Source organism: Plectrocnemia conspersa, unplaced genomic scaffold, assembly GCF_051122295.1.
Source record: "Plectrocnemia conspersa isolate PC_06_02 unplaced genomic scaffold, ASM5112229v1 ptg000010l, whole genome shotgun sequence".
NCBI classification, from domain to species: Eukaryota; Metazoa; Arthropoda; class Insecta; order Trichoptera; family Polycentropodidae; genus Plectrocnemia; species Plectrocnemia conspersa.
Genome location: NW_028277174.1, coordinates 25,573,024 through 25,599,026, shown reverse-complemented (window position 1 = coordinate 25,599,026; position 26,003 = coordinate 25,573,024). Strand labels below are relative to the sequence as shown.

At 32.0% G+C, this 26,003-nt stretch overlaps 1 protein-coding gene across 50 annotated transcripts in view; it reads right to left on the bottom strand.

Annotated features, from left to right (window-relative positions):
- Positions 1-3,056: 3,056 nt before the first annotated feature.
- The window catches only part of LOC148231147 (uncharacterized), a 180,074-nt gene continuing 157,127 nt past the window's right edge, over positions 3,057-26,003 (bottom strand). For 2 of the 50 annotated variants that reach the window (XM_088195709.1, XM_088195718.1), the window contains 18 exons: positions 20,611-20,770; positions 19,957-20,541; positions 19,698-19,889; positions 19,388-19,627; positions 18,906-19,152; positions 18,539-18,732; positions 18,384-18,471; positions 18,127-18,328; positions 17,992-18,053; positions 17,847-17,926; positions 15,230-15,400; positions 12,615-12,651; positions 12,299-12,420; positions 5,101-5,352; positions 4,716-5,037; positions 4,449-4,642; positions 4,236-4,376; positions 3,057-4,051 (listed from right to left, as the gene is read on the bottom strand). In XM_088195709.1, coding sequence (XP_088051835.1) covers positions 3,980-4,051; positions 4,236-4,376; positions 4,449-4,642; positions 4,716-5,037; positions 5,101-5,352; positions 12,299-12,420; positions 12,615-12,651; positions 15,230-15,400; positions 17,847-17,926; positions 17,992-18,053; positions 18,127-18,328; positions 18,384-18,471; positions 18,539-18,732; positions 18,906-19,152; positions 19,388-19,627; positions 19,698-19,889; positions 19,957-20,541; positions 20,611-20,770 — 3,361 coding nt within the window. In that variant the 3' untranslated portion in view covers positions 3,057-3,979. Of the gene's footprint in view, positions 4,052-4,235; positions 4,377-4,448; positions 4,643-4,715; positions 5,038-5,100; positions 5,353-8,798; positions 9,084-12,294; positions 12,439-12,614; positions 12,652-15,229; positions 15,401-17,846; positions 17,927-17,991; positions 18,057-18,126; positions 18,329-18,383; positions 18,472-18,538; positions 18,733-18,905; positions 19,153-19,387; positions 19,628-19,697; positions 19,890-19,956; positions 20,542-20,610; positions 20,771-24,518; positions 24,642-26,003 lie in introns of all 50 variants that reach the window. The other 48 variants (XM_088195710.1, XM_088195723.1, XM_088195714.1 and 45 more) reach the window with 44 other exon arrangements.

Below are 26,003 nucleotides of genomic sequence, written 5' to 3'. Positions count from 1 at the left end.
CCGATGCTCATATTTGATTTATATATCAAATATAACCTTTAGAATGTCATGGTTTGACATACTACCAACAATCAATTATTTTTGTTATCGCTTTTGAAGTTTGACATTTTGTGTGGTATATTATCTGTTATATGCAAATTTATTCTACTATAATAGAGTATATTTAGTAACAATAATCACGTCACGAGTCAATACTAAGCTGATAGCTTAAATAACAATTTTATAATAACATATTTTCTAAGAATTGGTACTCTATATTTAAATAAGCTCGTATTTTTCAAGTTAAAATGTATATTAAATGGTAGGAATTATTTTGATTGTATTTTAACCTCAAGGTCAGTTTTAGTTGACAGATAGTCAACATAATACATGGTCATTATCAGAGTGTCTTAGGATCAAATTGGTTTCGCATCCGCCGCTCTGTCGTTATTTCCACTTCGTTCGCCGCTCTGAATACCTTCGTTTCATACATACAATTAAATAGATTCATTGAGAGATTCACTGCTCTGACCAACGCTCGTTCGCACGTAATCTGTCCAACAGTTTAAGTGCGAGCGAGATATTTTTAAAATAAATAATTTATATCAAATGTTATACTATTTTTTAAATTCACATTTAACTCTAATTGCCCTAAAAAAAATCCTGCATATATTATTCAACGTTTCAAACCTACCTTCAAATAATAGTTATTAACTGTTTAATTTATTGAGTACCACAAATCTACGTCTTAGGGTTTAATATACAAAGGACACCACAATTGCTACATTGGTTTATGATACAAAGCTACTTGCTTACACAAAGACCTTAGAGTTGCTTCAAAATGTCTGAAACTAGTAAGTCAATGTGGACATATGAAATTGAAATGGACATTAAAAAATGGAGTACAGTAAAAAATCAATCAAAAGCATTGGGATGTAGATAAGTTTGTGAGGAACGAGAAGCTTCATCAAGATCTTTGTGTGAGGATGGTTAATTGATAAGATATATCTTGACAGATTAATGTTATACATGTGCTTATAAGCCTAGAAATTTGTCAAACAACACATTAATACCTAACAACCAAGGAAAGAAATCAAAAAGTGCAAATATTGACTGAATAGCAATATTTATGTAGAGAGGAGATATAATTGGCAAACTTGGAGCTATGCTGGCAGCACCGAGGGAGCGGCAATGAAGGGACTTATTAACTATACCCCATAATTTTGAAGCTTATCCGGAACAGCTGAAAAAAGACATCTCGGATTTTGGGATGCTAAGGGAGCTAAAAACTGTCATCCCGGATTTTTTTGTTTATTTAGGAATGCTATGAGATTTGAAAAAAAATATCAACTCAGAAATTCCCGCAATGTCCAGGACCAGTGGTGTGAAACCAAGATAATCCTACCTATGTAACTATGTAATTGTGGGAGCCAATTTACTTATTTATTATGGCCAAAACTAGGCGACACTCTGGTAACACTGACATGATGACGGCGGTGAGCAGCACATTTGTTAGTGGACTGCGACGGGAATTTGACGACCGTCGGCGCCTCGTGCGCTTATCACTCACTCACTTTGTATGATTAAATTGTAAGCCATGTAAACTTTCAATAAATTAGTGTGGTAACCCTTTTATTTGTACGAAAGGAAAAAATCCTCATTTATACCAAATTTACCGTATAGTTAAACTCTGCCTCTCTAATGTACGCCTTAATAAAAAAAATATTTCTCCAGAATAACGGTTATTTATGTTTTAGCTATACTTAATAATGTTCATGGTTTTTGAGTCTACTATTTTTAATGTTTCCCAATAATTTAGTGTTCTTATGTAGCGATTTATTTATATGACGACTTTCGACGTGTGCAATTAATTGTTTAGTGCTGACAAACAGTAAAGTTTGTATTTTTTAAATTCTGTGTAATTTATAAGGGAGCATCTATAATATTAGTCATCTCCTAAAATTCCGCGATGGATTAAATATCCTAGATTTATTTTATGGTTAAAAATTACAGATATAAAATTGAGTGCATATCTGTCAGATACACTTGACATATCCAAATCAAAGTGTGCATAGTTGCTCATTAGGACCCTGCTCAAACAAGGTACAATACTACATAGCACGATATAGTCCTTCGCAAAAATTTTGTTCCATTATCCTTCTTGAACAAAAATTTTCGAAATGCCTTTTTTTTAGCTCCCTCAGAAGTTTGCTTTTAAACAAAAAAATTCAAGATTGCCTTTGAACAAAAATTTCCGAAATGACTGTTTTTCTGAGCTCCAGATTAAGATTCTTTATTCTCCTCGAGCAAAACTTTCAGTGATGACTTTTTTTAGCTCCCACAGCAATTTATTCTCCTCGAACAAACATTTCCAATATGACCTTTTTATTTTTAGGGTCACCTTTGATACTTTCAAAATCTGATCACCTTTCTTATATTGAATATCATATATTAAATTTGATTCTTAATTATGCATATACATTAAAAATTGAGCGATGGATATAACATCATAAATTTATTGCATGGTTTAGAATTACATGTATTAAATTGATAGCATTTTTGTTGGTTACTTTTATACCTCTTTATTCAATCCCACGTCTTTTGACAGTCCCTGTTCAAATTTTGCATAGTGGTCCTTCAAGACCCCGATCGGAACTTAGGAACGGTACCACCTAAATCAATATAAATGTGTATTTTATTAAATATCATCCATTAAACCAATCTCCTCCATACATTACAGAGGATTTTTTATATTCAAATAAAGCAGTACTATTGTTTATATTCCTTTCTTAATTCCTAATGTGTCCTATCTATTAGTGTCATTGTATCTATTAGGAGATTCTTTCCGAAAAATGGTTCTAGGTTCCCAAAAACGCAAGCTTATACATTCTTAAAAATACATAAAATATAAATTCGATTACATATATACATATCTGCTTACTTTCATTATTTTAAAATCATTTTACTTACCAAATTTCACTATGACATATTGATGTTAATGAAATAAATCTATTTTACGTATGTAACAGATTGTTGCTGAAACCGAATAGTAAGAAGGGAAAATAAAATGTACGGTATTGTCTCAGAAATTTTATTCTATATAAATGCATGACTAGATAATACTCTCGGGCAATTTGAACAAATAATAGATTTAAATTTCAATACACATCTTTACACACAAAGCCACCGTCGACATATACATACGTATGACGGTCCACTTAAACAGATAACAAACAGTACCTGGGCAATATCAGGCGGGTATTCACGAGAACTTAAATACACAAATTCCATACAAAAAGAAACGAAAAATTTTTTTTAATAATATTTTTGTTCATTAAATATCTGATTTTTTTTCATTAGCACGCTAGCAAACGATCCATTTATATAAGAGGTACTTAGTTAACAATGATAGAAGATGTGTTTATTTTTTGTTATATATATATAGATATAAAGCGGATATGAAGTCTGTTATTTCCTTAAATAATTCATCGTATCGCAGTGAACGTAAGCTTCAAGCACTTGACATCACATTACGGGTAATGCACAATTACCACCGCACCGAGTTTTTTTCAACGTATTTTAGTCTCCACACAATACGACTCAGGATCGGACGTTTGTGCCGTTGTTGTGCAAAAGCGAATCTCTACAGCATGAGATCACGTCGACCATACAGCCGTAGCTTAGACATGTCATATATATATATATATATATATATGTATATATATATTGTCAACATATTTTTTTATTATTATCGTAATATATAAAACACAAAGTACTAGAACACTGAAAAATGGTACATTTTTTTGTTATAATTATTATACTTTATAAATATGATTTCAAACACTCAATATACTTTTTTTTAGATTCACAGTCAGCACTTTTTTTTAAAAATCAATTACATCTTCAATTGTCTTTTATTACACACTATCCAAGCAGGCACTTTTAGCTGAGTATTCATTTCTATCTGATTATTATTTTTTTTTCTTTCTTTTGGCCAGAATTAAATGTACACCGGATTCTCTTGACCTGTTAATAATCGGAACATCGACGTCGGCATCGTTTTCATGAGAATCTGTAAGTAGTCAAAAGTCAAGTATGATGATGTATATAATTCATAGAACTAAAATTAAACCATATTCTATAAGTAAAAAAAATATGCGGTCATAATCTTTTACTTAATTTGTACATAATTGTTAATCTTCTGACTTTCATATAAGATCCTTATAGTATTATCTTTGTTTTTAAGCAATCCTTACCTCTCCAACTGATGTTGCAAGCAAATTTACGATTCTCTCGTGCGGTACAGCCACCACACTCTGATTATTGATCTCGATTATACGATGACCGACTCGAACGCCTCCTCTTTCAGCAATGCCACCTCTGAGAAGACTGCAAATCTATACAAAGAAATAAAATCGACTCATAAATACAATTCACAATAAAAATCAAGAAAGAATCAAAAAGATTACCACTCCGTTCTGAACACTGAACCCAAGCTGATATTTAGTATCGGGTCTCTTGATCTTCACCTCCACCACAGGAGCGCAAGGCACCACGGTCAATTTAACTACAGTCTGATTCTTGGAATTCTTTATATATGTCTGGCACGTCGACAACGGCAAACCCACTAAGCTAACGCCGTTGATGGCGATTATTTGATCACCTAGAATGATTTGATTGTAACGTTACAACACAGTTTGGGTTGATTCACTATCATAATATGCAGAATACAATACCTATATTTAATTGGCCGCATCTAGCTGCAGCTCCTGACGGCGCCAAGTTAGCTATCACGACAGTCGGAAGCATCGATCCCCATCCTGATTCTACTATCACAACGCCTAGTATCTCTCCTTTGGCTTTAGGTACGACGACTTCCTTTTGCATCTCTTTCTTGGCGAACATCTGCAGTTCATCTCCGAATATCTCCTGACTATTCAACACTTCTTGATAGTCCATCTCTTTAACGAAGCTGTGATCTTCGATACCGTTTGCTTTCAAGAATTCCATATAAGCTACCTGGAACGCCTGTCCTATCGACTGAGCGATGAATTGAGCCTATAAGCATTTAAACGTACATCAATAAATATTCGGACATCGTTAATTATTTTTAAGGCATACCTCTTCACTTTCAAAGACATGACAAATCATCTTAGGCGTTCTGTTGATCTTTGGAGGATCGTCCATCTCGTGCGGCACGAAACGTCTCCTCGCCATCAGCACCACTAAGTCGCCGATGTCTGCTATGTAAGATATGGTGCGCAAAGCGTGGTCCATCATTATTTCCTTCAAGTCTGTGTTGAGCACCATAATTTTCTCAGTAGATATAAACAGGTCCACCTCGGTACTGGGTTGTGACTCTCCTTCAGGAGCCTACAGATAGATAAAACATACATTTTACAATAATAATTTGAATCGATTTAAGCTTGATCTGAACAAAACTAAATTTACGTCAGCTAACTGAGGATATTTAACAAGACAAGAGTTCTAGCAACACTCACCAACGCCTACAGGATCCATGGGAGAGCATAGAGAGAAAATGATGAAAATTAAAATCATAACAATAACACAAAAATGTCATAAAGAGAAGATTAAGATGTAAGGTATAAGACATTCAATATTTTTGTACATATTCATTATTTTATGTTTACAGAAAGAACATGATTCACGCGACATTCTTCAGATCATGCTCTAAACACACATTCAATGGACTCTCAAATACTTTTCTTTTAATTATTGCCACTATAAAAATGGCCTTTTTATAGGTAATTTACCTATATACGTACGTACATATTGCCAAAAACATAAAATGCACTTATAAATAGGAAATCCAGTAAATTCATGTTTATAATTATCAATAATTTATGCTAATTTAATTAAATGAAAATATACTTTTTTTATTAATATAACTGACAACTTATTATTTATCTATTTTTTTTATTATTTTTATCTAATTAGTGAAATTAAGGCATTAAAAAGATCAGAAAGATTAATCAGATAAGAAGTTAAATTAAATAAGAAACATAATAAACAATTCAGAATCAGATAAGGATCAATGTCAGGTATTATGTTTCGTACAGTGCTCGGATTTTTTCGGACAGGATTATTCCGGACAAGAACTCTCCGGACCTGATTATTTCGGACAAAAATATTTTTAATATAATTTTTAACTAGTTAACGTTTATAAAAATGGACAATTAAATGTTAAGTAAAGATTGATTAGGACTTTTTGAAAATGAATTGGTAATTAGGGATGTGATTAACAAATGAAAATTGCTATATGCATACAGTAGATCCCGTGCTATTTGGGTGCCTGTTAATTTATGTGTGAGCAAGTCAAAGGGAGGATTTCTCACCACATGCGTCTGATTCGTACGTACGTACGTATTGCAAAAAATTGTATGAGCATTTTCTAGTCCCCCCAACTACACACACCCAAATAGCACGTCCCCAATTTGCCGTGTTATTGGGGGGCTACTGTATGTACATCCAAATGTTTATCTTAATTTTTTTTAAGAAAATATTAAAAATATTTTTTTGTACGGAATAATCAATGTCCGTAAAAATCAGTGTCTGCAAAAATCTTGTTCAGAATATTCTGTATCCGCAAAAAGTGCAAAAGATTTTTGCGATTTTTTAAAAACAAACCTGTACTTTTAATTGGTTTGATTTATTATTATTTGCGATTTTTTTTTAGAAACATACCAAAATGTACTTTTAATTGGTTTGATTTATTTTTGGAATATTTTAATAATTGAACAGTAAAAAAACATATTATTAGTGTCATTCTTCCAAATTTTTACCACAAAGTGACTCCACCCTTTGTTATTCCTGAGAGATTTGAATTTGTTTTTCAAAATTCATTGTTTTATTTTTGCTATGACAAAATATTCCAAAATCGTATTAAAATTGCACTTTTATTAAGGTTCATGATAATAAATTAATGACATCAGAATGTATTTATTTATAAATCATCTTGATTGATGAATACTATAAATCGTTTTTCCTAATATCGATTGACTTATACATATATAGATTAATAAATAACGCATATTTGCGTCATCGGCTCTTAACCATAATTTTTACAAAAGACAAAAATAATTACCAAACTAGACGTCCTATAAAGAAATAATAACAGGACTGAATAATTATTATTTCTATGATAAAAAAATAATAATTGAGTAAAAATATTTATTTTTTAATAGAAATTATAAGTTATATAACATTCGCGTATTTACTTGGGATTATCATCTTTTCAAAACATCGAAACATTCAGTTCAGAATAAAATATTTACATCAATTGGACGACATACCCGAATTCATTTGGAAACATTATTTTATGAAAAACCGCCACAGGAGTAATTAAAAAAATATTTGTCTGTGGAGAAGGTTATAAAACAACATTAGATATTATTTTTAGGATTATTTTTTCATTATAAAAAATGTCATTGTCAGTTTTTAAAAGCTGTTTTATTTTCTAAGAATTGTAAATATTTTAAATATACTAAATGAAAAATTAGCATTTTTACTTGAAATATTATTTATTGTAGTCTTCACGAATTTAAAGCTGACTGTTTGCCAAGTACGTGAGCATCGCAATAAAGAAATATTTTAAGGAAAGAGATTTCGTTGATTAATATATTGGAAAAACTATCAATAGGAGCAATGCATTTTAGGAAACCATGAAAATTTTAATGAAAATGATTCTTGAGAAGCCTAAATAAATAATATGAAATCGGATTTTTTATTTTAGTTAATTTTGTATATAGAATAAGAGCAACATTAAATGTTTGTCGAGTGGACATCAGTGAACTACCGAAATATGTCAGTCACATTTTATCAATTCCTATTAGAAATGTCTGTGTAGAAAGTTTTTTTTTTAAAATGGGAAATGCATGGACGGACGAACGCAATAATTTTTGAACGCAGTTTGAAATTGATCAAGGCAGAATTGTGCGTGAAATTGAATTATAGTGTAAGCCGTCAAGAATTCCATGAATTAATAAAAAAATAAAAATTCGATGTCAGATAATAAATATAAATGGAAAAATAAATAAATATGCGTAATTTGTCTTGATTGTACTTTTTGTGTATATTATTTTTTTATGAATAAATGAAAAAAATATTATATTTTGTCGTCTCCGGATGACACCTTGATCTTAGGTGACAAACCTAGTTATTATACTTTATTTTATTTATTATAAGCTTGTTTTGTTATATTTTTCACTTTTTTGTAAAGATTCGAAAACCGGTTTTTTCAAAAGATAAATTAATTTAATAATTACTGACCATTTAATACAAGTATATTAAATAGACTGTTTATTCTTAAACATAAATTAAATTAAATTTTATGTTGATATTAGTCCATACACGCATACCGTCAGTTTTTATAAAATACAACAATATTTTCGAGCAGCTTATAAATATTTTTTATATCAAATTATTAATTATAAATAAATTAGGTATTAAATACAGAACCTTTCAGTTTATTTATACAACTTAATAATATTAATATTAATTAATTTTCATAAAAATACTGGATTACCCATTGTAGGCACACACAAAAAATTGCTCTTAAATAAAGCATATAAAACAATAGTGTTGCATGTTATTTTAATATAATAGATTATTATGGTGCTTTCCACACATAATATGCACATGATTTTTACAAGTGTGTCAATCGGCCCTAAAGCGTTTTTAGATAATAAGCCATCGAATTGGGTCATAGTTATGTTTGCACGTTTTATATTTGACATTATCTACCGTAACAGTGCATTTTGTGAGCGAACAACTATCGGATAGTAATTGATTTGAAAGACCTTAATCTTGGTGACGGCCTCTTCAACCATATTCTTTTTTAGTCTCTTCCGCCGACGCCGACCACTACCCTCCTCGTCCACCTCCACAGAGCCCAAGAAAGCGAGACGGAACACGGTGCCGGCGGGGCCAGTCGGGTGCGGCAAGCTGGGAGCCGGGGTTGGAGCGTCCTCGTCTCCAATATCGTCCCCGACCCCCGCGTTGCATTGCCCGTACACGCCGTCGTACGCGGACACCGCGTTGTGAATCTGGTGCTGATTGGTTGCCTGAATGCATGCGTTTGTATCCTATAAACGACAAAACGTGCCACTCTCACTGCTAAAAAGCAAATCAAATGTCGGTCTCTCTCTCATTTATCAGAATCCAACAATGATAACCGGTGATTGTTAATTAAAAATAAAGTGTTATACACGCTACGAGCTAAGACGACAAAGACGAAGACGACGACGGCAACCGAGAAAAAGTCAGCCTTTGTGAATCGGTCAATCGAAAACGCATACCATTCTTAGCATGCATCTATGTATATATATTAATATTAATCAGCGGTTGCAATAAGCCTCGAACGAAGATGATCCGAACGATGCGATTAACGAAATAAAGCTCCAAATGCATGCAGTGCAAACCGAAATTTATGAAACCAAAATGTGGATGATAAAGAGGGTGATAGCGAAATAATAATAATAAAAACAAAAAATGACAGAAGAAGGTAAGAAGAGAGTGAGAGACAAACATTCCGGAGGATATTGTGAGGTTGCTTCAATGGCTAGCCAGCAGGCGGGTGTCAGGCAACCAATCAGAACCGCACCACCGGTCAGCAGACCATAGGTTGAGGCTCTGTGAGGAGTGAGAGGGACACTGAAACAAAACTAGTGCAAAGTACTTCTACACCGATATGTATACATAATATTATATTATTTCAATATGTATATACAAATATATAAATACATATTTAAAATACAAGAAAACTTGCAAACATAACTGAATATAAATAATCCGATTCACACAGACCGAAGAGGTTTCGAATAGTAGAGTTCGATACTAGCATTCAACTATATCGTTTCTTCTAATGCTATATACTATTATAATAATATTAGGAAGAGTACTACTGTGAGATATTTATGTATAATATATTTCAAATCTATTGTAATGTAATATATAATACATTCTTGCAAAATAATATTATTTTATACTCACAAAAAATCATTCTTTTATGAATTGTGAATAAAATGATTCTTTGTATTATCATACTTTAAGTTATACGATAATAAACTTATAAAAGTAATCCATGCTCATAATGTTCTATATTAATAAGTTGTATTATATGTTTTAGCTGAGTAAATAAAAATAATATTAAAAATATGTTAGTAATAGTCTTAGTATTAATACAACTAAATTGTCAATATAAAACCATATTTTTTATAATAACCCTCCGAAAGTATGAGAACAACTATTATTAAAAAAAAATCATTGGATTGGTATTCCATAGAAATATCTAAACAATTCGTAATTAACCAGTTTAATAATACTTTATATTATAATTCAAATTATCTAAGTAAAATACTTAGATAAAAATAATTATCGAAGCATCTAGAACGAATGGTTTTAAAAATGTGCAACACTTGTGCTAATCAATATAAAAGTCGATTAAATCATTTTTTGATTCAAAAGATGATGCCAGTCGCAACATGTTTTTAAGATAAAGGAAAAAATAAGCTACTGATTATTTAATTAAATTATTGAATTCCATGAGCCCATGTGAGTTATCATGACACAAACTAACCCTCAAAATTACTGCTGATAAATTCAAAGGCGAAAAAGTGTTTACTGCTACAATTTCAATTTAAGTGGATTGTAATTGATTTAAGAAATAAATGATTCTCTCTTCTCGCAATGTTAAGAGCAGAGTATCTAAAACTATTTCAACAAAAAACATTGTTTATGAGAACAAAACACAGACGAAACCGTGTACGAAAGATTATATATATAAAAAAAACATCTTTTAGATTTTTCTTTTATTGTACATTAAATATATGTTTATTTTATAACTTTCTAGAAACATAAAATGTTTGAGGCAATATAAATTAAATTAATATATTAGAATTGAGCGAATTCGTTAAAAACAAATTTGGTTTATTCTGAGCTATCGTTTAAGAACCATCAATATTACTGATGACAGTCACATTCAAAGGTGAAAAAGTGTTTATTCTTTGAATCTCATTGATTTATAGCAATTTACGTTACTCTTCCTTGAGAAATTAATGATTCTCTCATGGTGAATTTTACATAGAATTGCATCCAAAACAATATGTGCTAGTGAATGATAATAATTCAATAAAAACGTCTTCCATAGTCAAGTGTTAATTGATACGACATAAATGTGAAGAAAACACTAGCGAAGCTGGGTACAAAAGCTAATGTATTTATAAAAAAGCGTATATTAGTTTTTTTCAACGTACATTGAAGATATATTATATTTTATAACTTACTAGAAATATAAATTGTTTGAGGCAATGCAAATTAAATTTATAAATGTACTCGTTTTAAGGAACAAGAAATAGTAATTTCTGTAAAATGTATTAAAAATAAACGACAAAGAAAACATTTTTTTATTATGCGAGAACAATTGAATCCATAAATATTCATTTGGATCTTCGCAATAGACTTAAGAGGTATTAAAAGCAAAAGTTTCATGACATTTGCTGATGGTCTCAATTCACAATAGGCTATAGCAAAATTAAGATTGGAAACTTTACATCAGACTCCATATTCTTCCTATATATTATCACTCTTCAAAACCCTTTTTTCTGCATAAAATAATATCAGACCCCAAATCAAGTGTTTCGTTCCAATTTTTTTATATTTCATTGTGTGAGAGTAGATAAAACTAATGCAAAAACCTGATAATATATAAACCAGAAGAGCGCAGATCACTTTTACAAGTTTATAAACGCAAAAAGTAGATGAGTTTGTTTTAAGTATCATATAAATAAATATTAACAACATTACTTACATACTACTAATGAATCAATGAAACTAATGATTAAAGAACACTTTCAAATGACATGCCATCATTACAATTTAAGATCATAATATTCGACGATAAACATTGCAATTTTTCTATATATAATATGTATATTCATAAACTTTCGCTTAGTTATAACGTTGACTTTTGTGCAATACGAGAGCTCATTTTCTTTGTATTTATCCATCAAAAATTAGCTTTCCGTAAATCGACAAATTTCATATGTGCAAAAATGTAATTAAAGCATCCAGTTATCAATGTATTTACAGAAGTATTAAATATTGGAAATAAAAAATGGTTGCAACATTAAACACACATCCTCCACCAAACACATATAACACTTTTGTATCGACGTCTAACATCATGACACTAGTAAAATCACCGGTTCAACCATATATTAACTGTGTATTTACAATTTTCATTGTTTATCTTGATTTGTGGGTTAGATAAATTTTGCATCTTGCGTGAAAGCATACCGACCTTGATTCGACTAACGGCCTCCTCCGCCTGGAGCATGCGAGTGGCTTTCGTAGGTTGACCTTCGCATACTAACTGTGTCGAGCCGAGATACCGGGCCCTGAACAAGACGCCCTCGATCAAAACTGAAGGGTTTTGTTCGACTGAAAAGTATAACGAAACACGTTGAATGGCGTTGTTTTTATTAATTTTTAATCAACATTATACAATACATACCAATGGATACAGATCCGAATTGGTTTGTTAAAAAAACATAAATAAATAAAAGTTAATTTGAGTAAATCAATATTTTAACTACTTATAAGTGTGCATTACTGACCTTCTTTATTCTTGCCCTTCTTCTTCGTATCTTTATCCTATGAAACATAAATCAATATTAATCTTACATAAAAATAAATATTTAGTTGAAATAAAAATTAGAAGCAATTACTTATAAACACTGTTTGGACATATATAAGCAAAATTATCAATTATTTATTTATAAGCATTATTTATTAATTATTAATGATATTAAATTTTATAGTAATAAAATTACGAACAGTATTTTATTATATTTTTTTTAAATATATAATTTAATCAACATAGTTTAATATTATTTAAATATACAAAAAACATGCATACACATATGTATACTAACTACTACATTGGGACTCGACACAATATCTAAAAATATATATATCAAATTGTCTACATTTCTAAATCTGAGTATTGTTAGTAACTACTTTTTTGTGCTATAAGTTTTTAAGTAAATAATATTTATATTAAATTAATAATCTATACATAAATAAAACCGTCATATTTAAAATAGAACAATCACTGATTGAATTTATTGTTTTTGCGTTAATTCAATGAAGATTTATATAAAATAAGGTCATGTCAAGACAAATTTTATATTAGTTGTACATAATATAGTAGAGTGTCAGACTGCAAGATGCCGTTGCAGAATGCTGTCAGATGAAATGACTGCTACCATCTGCAATAACTAGTTTGAATGGGTCTAGAGAAATTTATTTTTACCTGCAATTCACCGCCAGCAATTGATCGCTAGCAGTTTACCGCAGCGTCAATTGATCGCATAAACAATTGATAGCCTACAAATAATCTCTAGCATATTTCACGCTTATTCATTGGTTGATTGACAGTGTGGCAAATTAAAAAAAATTTAAATCAATATGTATTTAAAGTGGTTTAAATTATATGCTGTTCTAAAATGTCGATGAAACTCAATTTGACAGTTGCGAAACGTTCATTTGCTGTTCAAACCAAAACCTAACCTAAACGAATTAATCTAATGGAAGTTCAAAAACTATAATTAGTTTTAGAACTTTCATTAGGTTAGGTTTGGATTTGAACAGCAAGGGAACATTTCGCAACTGTTACAGTGAAGTTATATTTTCAATAGTATGAATATAATTTTATAATAACTAGGCTAGTTAAAATATAGCAAACAATTCCACTGGTCAATATTAGTGAAACTGTATTTTTTCACTGCGCGGATGGTAAAATTAACAGCTATAGAAAAACCTTATTTTCAATTTAAAATGACCAATAAATTAATATAAATTGTATTGTGGCGATAAAATATGCTAGCGATCATATGTAGGTTATAAATTGTTTATGCAATTAATTGACGCGGCGATTAATTGCTGGCGGTGAATTGCGAGTTTGAACACCATTTCATCCCAAAAGCCGAGCACTAAAATCACTCCCAAAATACATTGCTCATCAAATAAAAGTAGCACCAACGGACCAGGGTGTAATTAAAATATTTAAAGCTTACTATACCCAATGATCCTTAGTCCATTTGAATGCTACTATGAAATGGAACATTGTGATGACTGTATAAAAATACTGAAAAGCTTTTAATGTTCCAAATGTAGTGTATGGGTTAAAGTTGTCCGTTCTTATTTAGTCAAAACTTGCTCACATTGTTAAAGCTATATAAGAAATGGTAGTTCTTGATTCACAGCTTGATTTGGATGTCATGGAGCTATTGACTACCCATAACCGAGAGCTCGCGCTTGATGAGATTATAGATTCATAAACAAAACGCTGTTAAAGCTGAAGAGACTAAACCAGAACAAATCATCACAATGACAGTTGGAAAATTAACTGAAGGTCTTGAACTGATTAAAGCTGGAGTGAAAATTTTATGAGAAATTGTCAGATTTCATCACTAGTTTCCAAAAATATTAATCTTTGAACTTTACTATTATATTTTAATTTGTTGGTAAAATGCAAATGTTATAATTAGTCGAAGTTTGTTGCATTTTTATTGAACAAACTATCAAGAATTGTAACATTTCCATTTCAACTTACCTACGACATTACTTCAAGGGATTACTGTATTAGATCAGTGACTTAAAAACTGTATCAAGTAAAATTCTTACATATAAAATAATTTCAAAGAATTAATGCAAAATATATAACATTTCAACAAAATTCTTACATTATACATAAACATTATTTATATGACGATTTTTTACTTAAAATTAAAAATTAAAACAATTTAAAAGTGATCAAAATAAACACAAGCATGCTGATTCGATAAATACATGACAATTAAAACTGTATCATGTTTAGTTTTATTTTAATCGTCGCCACTTCAGTTTACCATATGTATTGGATTGCTGTTAAACGTACACTGTTTAAGTATCATCAATTATCTCAAACTAGAGAGTCGTAGAGTCAATTCTAGACATGTCCATTTTATGAGATAAATAATTTTGTAAATATCTACTACATCAGGACAATCTATGATTTGACACTAGACGTGTGATTTTCACAATGATCAGCAAATAACTGACGTGGCTATTCAATAATCATCAACAAAAACACTGCACTTATGACGATATCACAAACAATGCAGCCGCAACATTTTACGATGCAATATAAAAATGATTATTATTTTCTACGAGGCCGCAAGGATTTTACCTTTTTGTGTTTGGTATCGGTGACAGGTGTATCGGTGATCTCCGGCCGCTCCCCCGGCGAGGGAGTGGATGGGGGTGAGGCTGGAGCGGGAGGGGGTGCAGGCGGGGTCGGGGGGTGGGAGGGGGCCGTATTTGCCGCTGACATCGTTTGCGACTTGCCCTTCCTCCACCCCTACAACATCAACAATAACAGGAGAACTAAACCTCACCATTTAACAACAATATTACATAGTCCTGCAGCGCGCTATCACGCCATAATGGAAGATAAGTGTTATCAAAGGTTATCGGCAGAGAGAGCTTTAAACGTGACGGTGCATTGCAAAATAAACCATGTCTAGACAGAATACCGGCTAACTGTAAGTATTTCAACTACGCTTTATACATTAAATTTACGAGGCTAATATCAAGAGTTGGCTGTTGATCCTAGCGATATGTAGTCTAAAATTTGAAGTTACGAATCGTTGACGTCATTAAGTCATCAGTATACGATACTCGATAAACTTTTAATGCATACATAAAGTTAATCACAATGAAAACCTTACGTACATATGTTTATACAAAATGCTTTTTATGAAATAGATGACCAATTATAGAAGTATTATTCTGCTCTGATATTATTGCATAAAATCAGTAAATACAGTTTTATATTGACTCTTTTTTATTGTATATTATATAAACCATTGGGGGCGATTTAAGTAAAAATAATGGAGCAAATAAAATAATTTTAACAGTTACCAAGGACTAGATCAGATTATCATTAGTAAAAGAATTGGTTGTATATGGCATGGAACCAGGAACTGGAAGAAATGAAAATCTACTGTCCAGAAAGATGAATCCCTTAGAAACCTCTGATGGATATCTTGAAACGTTTGCAAGCGGAAGCCATCCATTTCATTACAAAACAGTGAACAGAATGGTCAAAGAAGTAAGACATAGAAGTTGCAAACTTTAAATAAAAAAATAAATATAAAGAGAATAATATAATGGTCTGCAACATCAAGACTGGACACTTGAAGGTTGGGCGAAAGTTATTTGGTTTAATGTCATATTTTTAAAAAATACTATTAAATTAATAAGAAAATAACAAAAATATTTTATATTTATTCCACTAAAATCCACAAAAGCGGAATGATAAATAAAAAATATGTAAAATAAATTACCGAAACTTAATAATAGAATAAAATAAATTATTAAAACACACTAAATCATATCAATAAAACAATGAGAATCACTGATTTTTTAAATTTAATTTACTATAAACGCAATATAAAATAATAAATAAATAAATAAAACAGAAATAATTATGGAAAAATACATGAAATTAACTCGCTTCTAAATGATACTAATAAATTGACAAGTGTGTATAAATTAACTCCCTACTCAAAAGGTTAATCGTATTTTTTAGTTCTTTAGCTAAAGATGTCAATATTAAAATAATAACAAAAAATCGATCTCCTCCCTTTAGTGCCTTAATAAAAGCACATTTAAAATCTCATTCTTATTACTTATGTACATTTCATCATCATATATCGGCCTTCTTGTACACATTCATCAATCCCTAACTTATCTTAAACTACTTTCTAAGTTTTGCCATGTTTAAAGTTAGTGAATGGCTTTAATTTATTTTTAACATACATTTATATTTATTTTATTAGTACGCAATTCACAGTTTGCATTGTTTACTGATTTTACCATTGCGAATACGCATTTTAAATTTAATTTTAAAACGTTAGCTAATAAAAAATTTACGAGTAATTAAAAAAAGTTTTTGTCTTAATAATCGCAAAAAAGACTAAAAAAATAGGGATCTGTATTTCAAATTTTTACAACTTTATAGTTGTAAAATTTGATATTGTATCTTTTTTTATCATCTTTTTAAATCATTAAAACATTCGCTTCAGAATGAAAACTTTACATCAATTATAAAAAAAGTCATTTCTTTTTGGTTTACCTATTAATTTGAGGTTATGTAATAACATTAGGTGTAGGAATAATGTGTCAATTTAATAGTCATTGCGATTATTCGATTCCAACGAGACTACATTGTAAATAATAAAAGACTAAGCAAAATCAAATTTTACCTTCCAGTTTGTCTTGGCCATTTTTTGAAGCTGTAGGATATTTTTTTAATTTATCATATGCTTGAATAGACGATATTTATACTATATAAAATATTACACCAAACTAACAATAAACGAGGAATTGCAACAATCATAATTGGTAATCGTTTTCGAAGCATCTTATAACGTTAAAGTTCGAAACTTCAAATTTCAGAATCTGTATTATTTCAGTTCACGGCTAATTCTAATATGAACGTTTCTCAATAATCCGGAAGCAACATTGAGCAAATTAAACACCTTCAAAGCTTTTTACTTAAATGTTGTAAATTGCCCGTTTTATCAGAGTACTGTGTTAGTGAAGTGTGTGAGAGACATTGAGAAGTAGAAGACCACACCCAAATATTAAAAAATATAAATAGTATGTGCTTAACAAGGTTGAAGAATTCGTTTTATACTCACAAAAACATGCATTATGTAGGAATCAAATAAACACACTTATAAACCAGGAAACACCGTTAGGATCGAGTGTACATGAACGACGACGTCTATACAATTTACCTTTTCGTCGTAGAAACCTTGATCGTCAGTGCGTTGCTGGCCGAGTAGTCTATCTGTTTCTAAATCTGTATCGGCTTCATCTATAAATTTGAGATGATCATCACGAGAATATTATAATAAGCAATTTATATAATAAATAAAATACCTTCGTCGCCACTAGCTGGTTTTCGTTCAACCGATTCGACACTCTCTCTCGAAGTGTCATGTCTTCTGAAAGAATATGATTCATAATATAGTAAGATTTAAATATGATTGTCACAGATGAGAGATAAATGACAACCTGGGCAGCCAGAGAACTGGCGGAGTCGGTTCTGGCGCACGCACAGATGCCGGTGGAAGTGCTCTAGCTCTTCTCAACGCCATCCGAATGTCTCGTAAGGCAGCGGCGCACGCCGGTGCATCTCCAGTCATACTTCCGACTGCCGAACTGCCTCTGTGTGCTTCTGGAGCGGGCGGTGGAGGTGCTACAGACCATCTGCTCGCTGTAAATCATTCATTTTAAAACAATTAAAATAAATGATTTAATGAAAACGTTACCTAAAGGATCCAGTGAGTTTAAGTCGGCATCTGATAAAGCTGCTACGTCATTCTTGATGCCATTTTCAACGATTATCTGTGGTTTATTCTATAAATAGATATTAGCACATTAGAAATTGAACAAAGGATTTTTATGATCTTTTATTATAGATTACTTGTTCGTCAATTGGTTCAGTCGAGTGAGTGACAGACGGAGGAGCCGCTGTCAATTGAGATGCTGGAGCCGGTGGCGGCGGCGGAGCACGCGAATTAACGTCTACATCAGACGCATGACCGCTACTTAACCCATCTTCCAATACAGGCATACACGATACGACTCGAGTTGTAATGTTGCAGTTGTTGTTGGTCGCTGAAATTAAGAAAAATACAACGTAAGCATCGAGCATGACATCGAAGACATAAAACACAGAAGCTAGAGACCCCTTGGAAGTTATCAAATCCCAATTTATAAATGTATCCCTGATAGTAATAAAGGAAACTCTTTGTTTGCGTTAAATCATCCCATTAATTACTTAGCGATACCTATTTCATTTTCCATAAGCATCAGTGATACTTCACTATCAAGATCACCGCAATTTGAGTCACAGTCCGTCGTCTCGGGAGACAGGGTAAATCTGTGCGGAGGCTGCTGCAGGTTGACTCCAACGGTGTTTGTCGTCGTGCTGGCGCCGCCTCCTCCGCGCCTCTCCCTTGAACCTGAACCGCTAGAACCAGTGCCGACTGATAGTTCGACTAAGTTTACTTCTGGTTCATAATTATCACAATCTTGCTGTAATGTGAAGAAATACAATATATTTAAAATGTGTACGTTTTGAAATTCTATACAATATGAATCAATTGGGTAAAGATACTATACTTTCTATACAATATTTACATGATGATCAAGAAGTTAATCAATACAAAATTTAACCGATTTATCTATTGTAGTATGGCAAAAGATTATTTTTGTAATTTGCATTAATTGATTATTGGTTTTACTACAGATTACATGTGATTGTATGTACCTGCAATCCTAAGAAGTTTGTGTGGTTATGTCGAGTCTGTGGCGAGTCTTGCGTCAAATGTGCTGGAGGCCTAGGTTTAGCCAGACGTTGCCCGACGTACCAACTACCGGCATTACGAGAATCCGCTCTGTCATCACCGTCTTCCATATCGCCATCTTCGTGCTCTCCGATATCTCCATCGGCCAAAATTAAATCATCCTCATGTCTCCTTTGATGACGATGTAACTCATAATCCAAATCCTTAAAAAAAATACAATTTGTAATTACACGCCCATCACAATATATCCATCATCAAAATGTATATAAATACTTGAAAATCGTTTATATCATCTAAAGTGCCTGTATCATTATCAATATCATTGGGTTTGGGACATTTAAAAAATTCTTCTAAAACCTTCCTAGTTTCGGAAAATTCATATAAGTAATCAAAGGTCATGGACGATGGCGCTAGACAAGGCGGAGCTGCTAAAGGCGGAGACGGACTATTCCCCGATAAGACTCTCTGCAATAAAATTCATGATATATGAAATTCTATCATTTACAAATTTTGTTATAAAATAATATATCACCTGTGGAAATCCTGGTCGGGGAGGTCCATATCTTCTAGGAGATTCCGCATACTCGGCGATAGGTAGACCTCCTATCATCCGAGCCACTCTACCGCCACTACCGACGTCGTTTCCTCTACCGACGCCATTTGTTAAACCACCCTCGTGTTCTTCACTACTGCAACTACCATCGCTAGACTCGTCGCTTTGATCTTCCATCGGAGACGATTTCCCCGTGTCGCCGTTGCTCTTATGTAACGGTATATTCGAGTTACTATTTTCAACTGTCACCGTTCTTTGCAGTCCATTGTCTAAATCATTATCACTATTATCAAGATCCAGCCTTAGACTCTGCCAGTTGTCGCCGATGTCATCGAATACGACGACTTCGCCACCGGCCGTCACGGCGATGGGACTACCTTTCGAGCCTTGCTTCTCATTCGGCGGCGTGAGAGGCGGAGGGGATTCTAAAGGCGGCGGAGAAGGTGACGGTTGAATGATGGTTCTGGTGTCACGCGTCGGAGGAGAGTGCTGCACCGGAAAACTGGACGGTAAAAGACCGGGTGATACACTTTCCCTTGAGCCTCGTCTACGATTCGAATTTGGCTGCAATAATATATTAAACATTGAAAACTGTCTCATCATAAAAATATTATTGATCAATTAAATATAAACCTCATTTATATAAATACTGTCATAAGCTTCCTTTTCATTACGATGCTTGTTATTCCTTTGATGTAGAGATCTTTGATTCACGCCAGTGTGTCGACCTTTACGTACAGCCTTCGATCTACTCTGAGAGTATATTTCTCTTCCGCCGGCTATCTCAATTATCCTGAAATAATATAATATATGATTAATATATTGATAAAAAAATATATAGTTTAAAATAATAATGATTATGCACGTTATTATGGTTAGTTATTAGTAAAGTTTGAAGAATGGTGTATATGTACATTATGTATACAGCTGATAAAAAATTCAATATCAAACGAGAGTAATTTATAATAAGCCACTCAGTTGATTGAAATATGATGAGAAGAAATTGAAAGCATTGAACAATCTCTATTCAGCTGGGACTGTTGAACGAAGACAAAGGGGATCGGACTGTGTACGAATGAAGTGTTTCATGTGATTTATTTAATATTTACTAACTCATTAGCTCATAAAAAATTGAATGTACAAAACAACAGTTATGAATATCATAATCTAGAATAAATATTAGATATGTGACGATTACTTACTTTGGAATAAAATAAAAATAATCATATTTTTTTTATATAATAGATCAAATTTATGATAAAATTAATGAAAAATCGTGAAATAATATATTAAAGTGACTTCCAATTAAATTTAAATGTTATGAATATGTTTGAATAAACCTTATTTTACCAGACTATTATTATTTTGATAAAAGCAAAATAGAAAACTAATGAAGACAATTCATCGCACCTATGATTCACCACTAAAACAATTCATCGCCTAAATAAAAATATATTTTGAATTAGTACAATAAAAAGAATTATTTATTTATTTAAAGGTAAATATTATTTTCAAACACTGCTGAAAAATTAAATTGCATCACGTAGTCTCAAAGTAGTCTAAAAGATCTGGTTGAATTCTTTGCTTCCGGTGTCCGACGTGAAAGTAAAAGCGTCTGCTTTCTCAGTCATTCGGCGTAGCTCGACTTAGTGCGAATCCGACTGAACTTTCGTTTGTTTCAAGTCGGTAACGAAGTGGTGGAAATTTTTGACGGCAGTGAAAATCCTTCCGGCTCTCAATCATATGTTCAAAGCGATGTTTCGAGACGGAAACTTACTATTGTAATAATCTCCTAAATAAAACATAAATCGGTAGACTTGGCAATGATATAATTACTATGTAATACACAATCTTGGGTTCAAGAACATGTCGGCTTTGTATTGTCAGTGCTACTAATCCGCTTAAATGTTTGATTGGCTTGCAGGTTTGTATCCTACCGAATAAGAAAACACTTGTTCTTCGAAAGTCAACAGTTTTGAAATTTACGTAATTATTGTTACATATATTTATACTTGTAGTATTGCATCATTTAAAAGATCTAGATTAAATCTTCGGATTCCGGTGACATCTTAACTGGACCTGGTATGACTTGGAAGTGAAAAGCAGATACTTTCTTGGTATTTTAATAGTAATCTTTGTCGATATTCGGTGTAGTTCTGCCAGGTGCGAGTTTTGCTGAACTTTCGTTTATTCCAAGTCGGAAGCGAAGTGTTGAAAGTTCTTGATGAAAGTGAAAATCTTTCCTTTGTCCTTCTTGGTTTTCATTATCTGATCAGTGTAATGTTTTTGGTTATTATCTACTAAATATATTTTAAATATCAATAATTAACAAATCGATAGACTTGGCAATGCTGTAATTTGTATGAAATATACAATCTAGAGTTCATGTACTTGTCGGCGCATTCCATATCGTATTATATGCGATCCTTTTTGTATTGGCAATACTTTCTGCGTATAAATATGGATTTTCAAGCACGTTTATAAAGGATGGTCCAACTTTAGTTTCAAAATCTTCGATTTTTTTTTTAATCGAACATTTGATGTATTTCATTAATTATGAAAAATAATATCATTTAAATGGCGGCCTCTGGACTTTTTACAGCAGCTGATTCTTTCGATGACTTTTTCGAACATTTCGGGGCGGTATCTCGCCTATAACTTGGCGGATGTTGGTTTTTAGGTGCTCTATCGTTTCGGGTTTGTCGGCGTAGACACGATAGCGCAACCCCACAAAAAATCCAACGGCATTAAATTGCATGATCTTGGCGGCCAGTTGACGTCATCAAAACATCCCGATGTGTGACAAGTTGCGCCATCTTGTTGGAATCACATGTCTTCCACATCAATATCTTAGATTTCGTGCCAAAAATAATCGGTTATCATGCGCTTTTATAGTACTCACTATTAACTGTTCATCGTTTTAAAAAAAGTAAGGCCTAATGACGCCTCCTGGCTACAATGTGCACCAAACAGTCACTTTTTGTGTATGTTCGTGAATTACATATTGTTTTTCATCGGTAATTTTGTTTATTAACATACCTAGAGAGGCGAAAATGTGTTTGATCAGAGAAGAAGATTTTATTTGAAAAATCAGCATATTGATGCTGATTTTTCAAATAAAATTTAAAATTTTCAGAAAATTGTTTCTGTCGCTCTAACACTTAATCTGCGTAAATTATTTGCTGTCCATGGTCTCTGGGATTCAGTTCTTGTGTTATCTGAATTTTATACGGGATTTGGTGTAAGTCCAGATGCAAAATTCGCCAAAGAGAGCCATAAGGATAGCCCAAAAGCTGCGAACGCCGACGAATCGACAATTCTGTGTCTTCGGCCACACTTTCACTCTTGTTGATTCACATACCTTACATTATCTCTAACGCTACGTTGCGGATTGTTCGCTTAGTGAAATTTAATGAAATTTACTATAATCTTCCCGTAAATTTCGATACACAGTTCGTACAAAATTGTTTTTCTGTAGAACAAATATAACGTGTTGAGCGATCCATTTCGTAAATGTGTTAATACAAACTAACATTTGACACTTTGAACACGCGTGATTATTGACAGCTGTCTGGTTTACAGTGCTGCTAATATAGGAGCTCGAATTGGATCATATTGTATCATGCTGATGTAGAATTTTTTTATAGACTTTTAGAAAGTCTTTATGAACATAGCCTACCACAAAATGTAAAAACATAACTTATAACCATTAAATAAATACTATTTTTTTAATGTACCAATTCAAATAATATTTCTATTGATGAGATGAATTGTTGAGAGGTGAATGTGAAATTATAAACGCCACTTTATTATTTTTAACTGAATGAAAAGAGAGTAATTATCTATTTTTTAGGAACGAGGTAAGTAAAATATTACTAATTACTCAAATTTTATTTTATCTCATCCAACCTTATTCAATAATTTCCTATTGTTAATCCCTGCCTTTTTGGATCAGGTTATTTTACTATAAATTTAAAATAAATTAAGTACAATATAATGAGTTACAGATTGCCATAAATTCCTACGACTAATTAATTTTTTTATTAAATTTTTCACCGTATTATTTTTACAGTTTATAAAATGCATTTTGTATTTTATGAAAGAGAACTCTATAATACAATAATTATGCCATAAATGACCTCAAAATCAAAGCAATGTTAGACTTGGAGTAAGGTTGGAAAAGATTTGAGCATTATAAATATTTTAAAAATTTATAGATGTATTGTTTTCATTCAAGGGTTCCTGCTATGATTTTATATAATATATTTTGTTCAGGGAACATTTTTATAACGTACAAAATTGACCCATTCGCTCCTATGTTTCAAGTTTACTTCAAAACAATGGTCGTAGACTATTAAAAAGACACTCCCTCGAGGACAATAAAAGGAGACATGCTTTACAGTCGAAGTCGCGTGTCCCGCATTATAAATATTGCAAAACCTATAAACGAAGGTGTTTATTATCTGCCTATTTCAGTCAATTTATCATCGACTCGTGCATTGATGATTCGTGCAGTCTTTGATTGTTGTGACCTGCCATACCTCGAGTCCCTCAGCTTGTACGAGCCCTGCTTCGAGTTCAGGACGATGACCTGATCAGAGTCGCAGTTGCCCTGGCGCCTGTCCTCCTCCGAGGGCGGCGTCCCTCCGTCGGTCCCTTGCCACCTAACCATCAGCCAAAATTGCCAAAGAACTTACAACTCAAGTTTTGAAAATCGACGAAAGAAAAGCGTACGCGTGTCGCGAATAAAAACGACAGTTTTTTATATTTATCTCATAAAAAGAACGAGACCCTTACGTAAAACGATTTTACTTGTGTGCGGTTGACTTGTGCCGTTTCTGTTAAATAAGATGCTATCTATAATTTATAATATATACACTATACAGACTGATAGTTGTAACCTCATGAACACTTCGCGCCCAAATCAACACTTTACCAATTTCTCTATTATTTCAATAATATAATTTTGTTACTGGTTCATAATAATTTCACATTTTCATTGATATATTGAAATAAATCATAATCCGACGAAACTATTAATTTATACTTCTTCATGTTGCTTATTGTTTAACTAATGATATTTTACTTGAAATAATAAAATATTAATTTCATAAAAGTAACGTAAAACTACGTTGTAATGAAAATGGACAAGACAATAGAAAAAAATGTTTGAAGTTAAACAAGGGATTAATTTTATTATATGTCAATACTATTATATTTTATTACGGTTTTTTCGAACGGATTTAGACAAAAATAGAAAAAGGTAATAAGACCGCTCCATGTTGTCATCCGCATATTCAATACATCATAATACATGTAATAAAAATAAAGTTTGGGCTCATATTTGGGAATGACTTTGTCGGTGAATTGCGCAAATCAGAGGGTAAAAATTTAGCCCGCATTGAATCTGTGTACCCAGTAATTTTTATTTGTTGATCACATCCGAAATTTGCCATTTATTTTCATAAAGGCTGCCGCCAAAACGTCGGAATAGCGTAGTCCGTAACGTCTCAGACTAGTAACTCTGAGGTTGGGGGTTCAAGCCCCGGCAGCAGCACTCGAATATTTATTTATAAAAAAGGCGCTATTATTAAAAAACACATTGTAATTTATATTTTTTAATATAGATGTCACCGATTCCAAGACTTTCAGTCTGGTGGTTGGTTATATTTGTAGGTATGCATTAGATATGATTGACTTACTCGTTGTAACACATTGGGTTTATGGCTATCAGGTTACAACGAAAGATTTAATAAAAATAAATTAATTTAATAGTCCATTTTTATAGACGTCAACTAGTTAAATTATGTTATAAAAATAAGCGAAATAGCAACAAAGAATATTTTGAAAAAATAATTAAACGTTTTTGCACAAAATAAAAATATAGATTCATTGGATTTAATTAAAGACGATTGCTTCATTGAACCCCATAGTTAAAAAGTCAACAATCCAATAGTTTACCTTATATTTTTTATTATAATATTAAAAAAATATTTTTTTGTCAAATGTCCAAAATAATCAGTGTC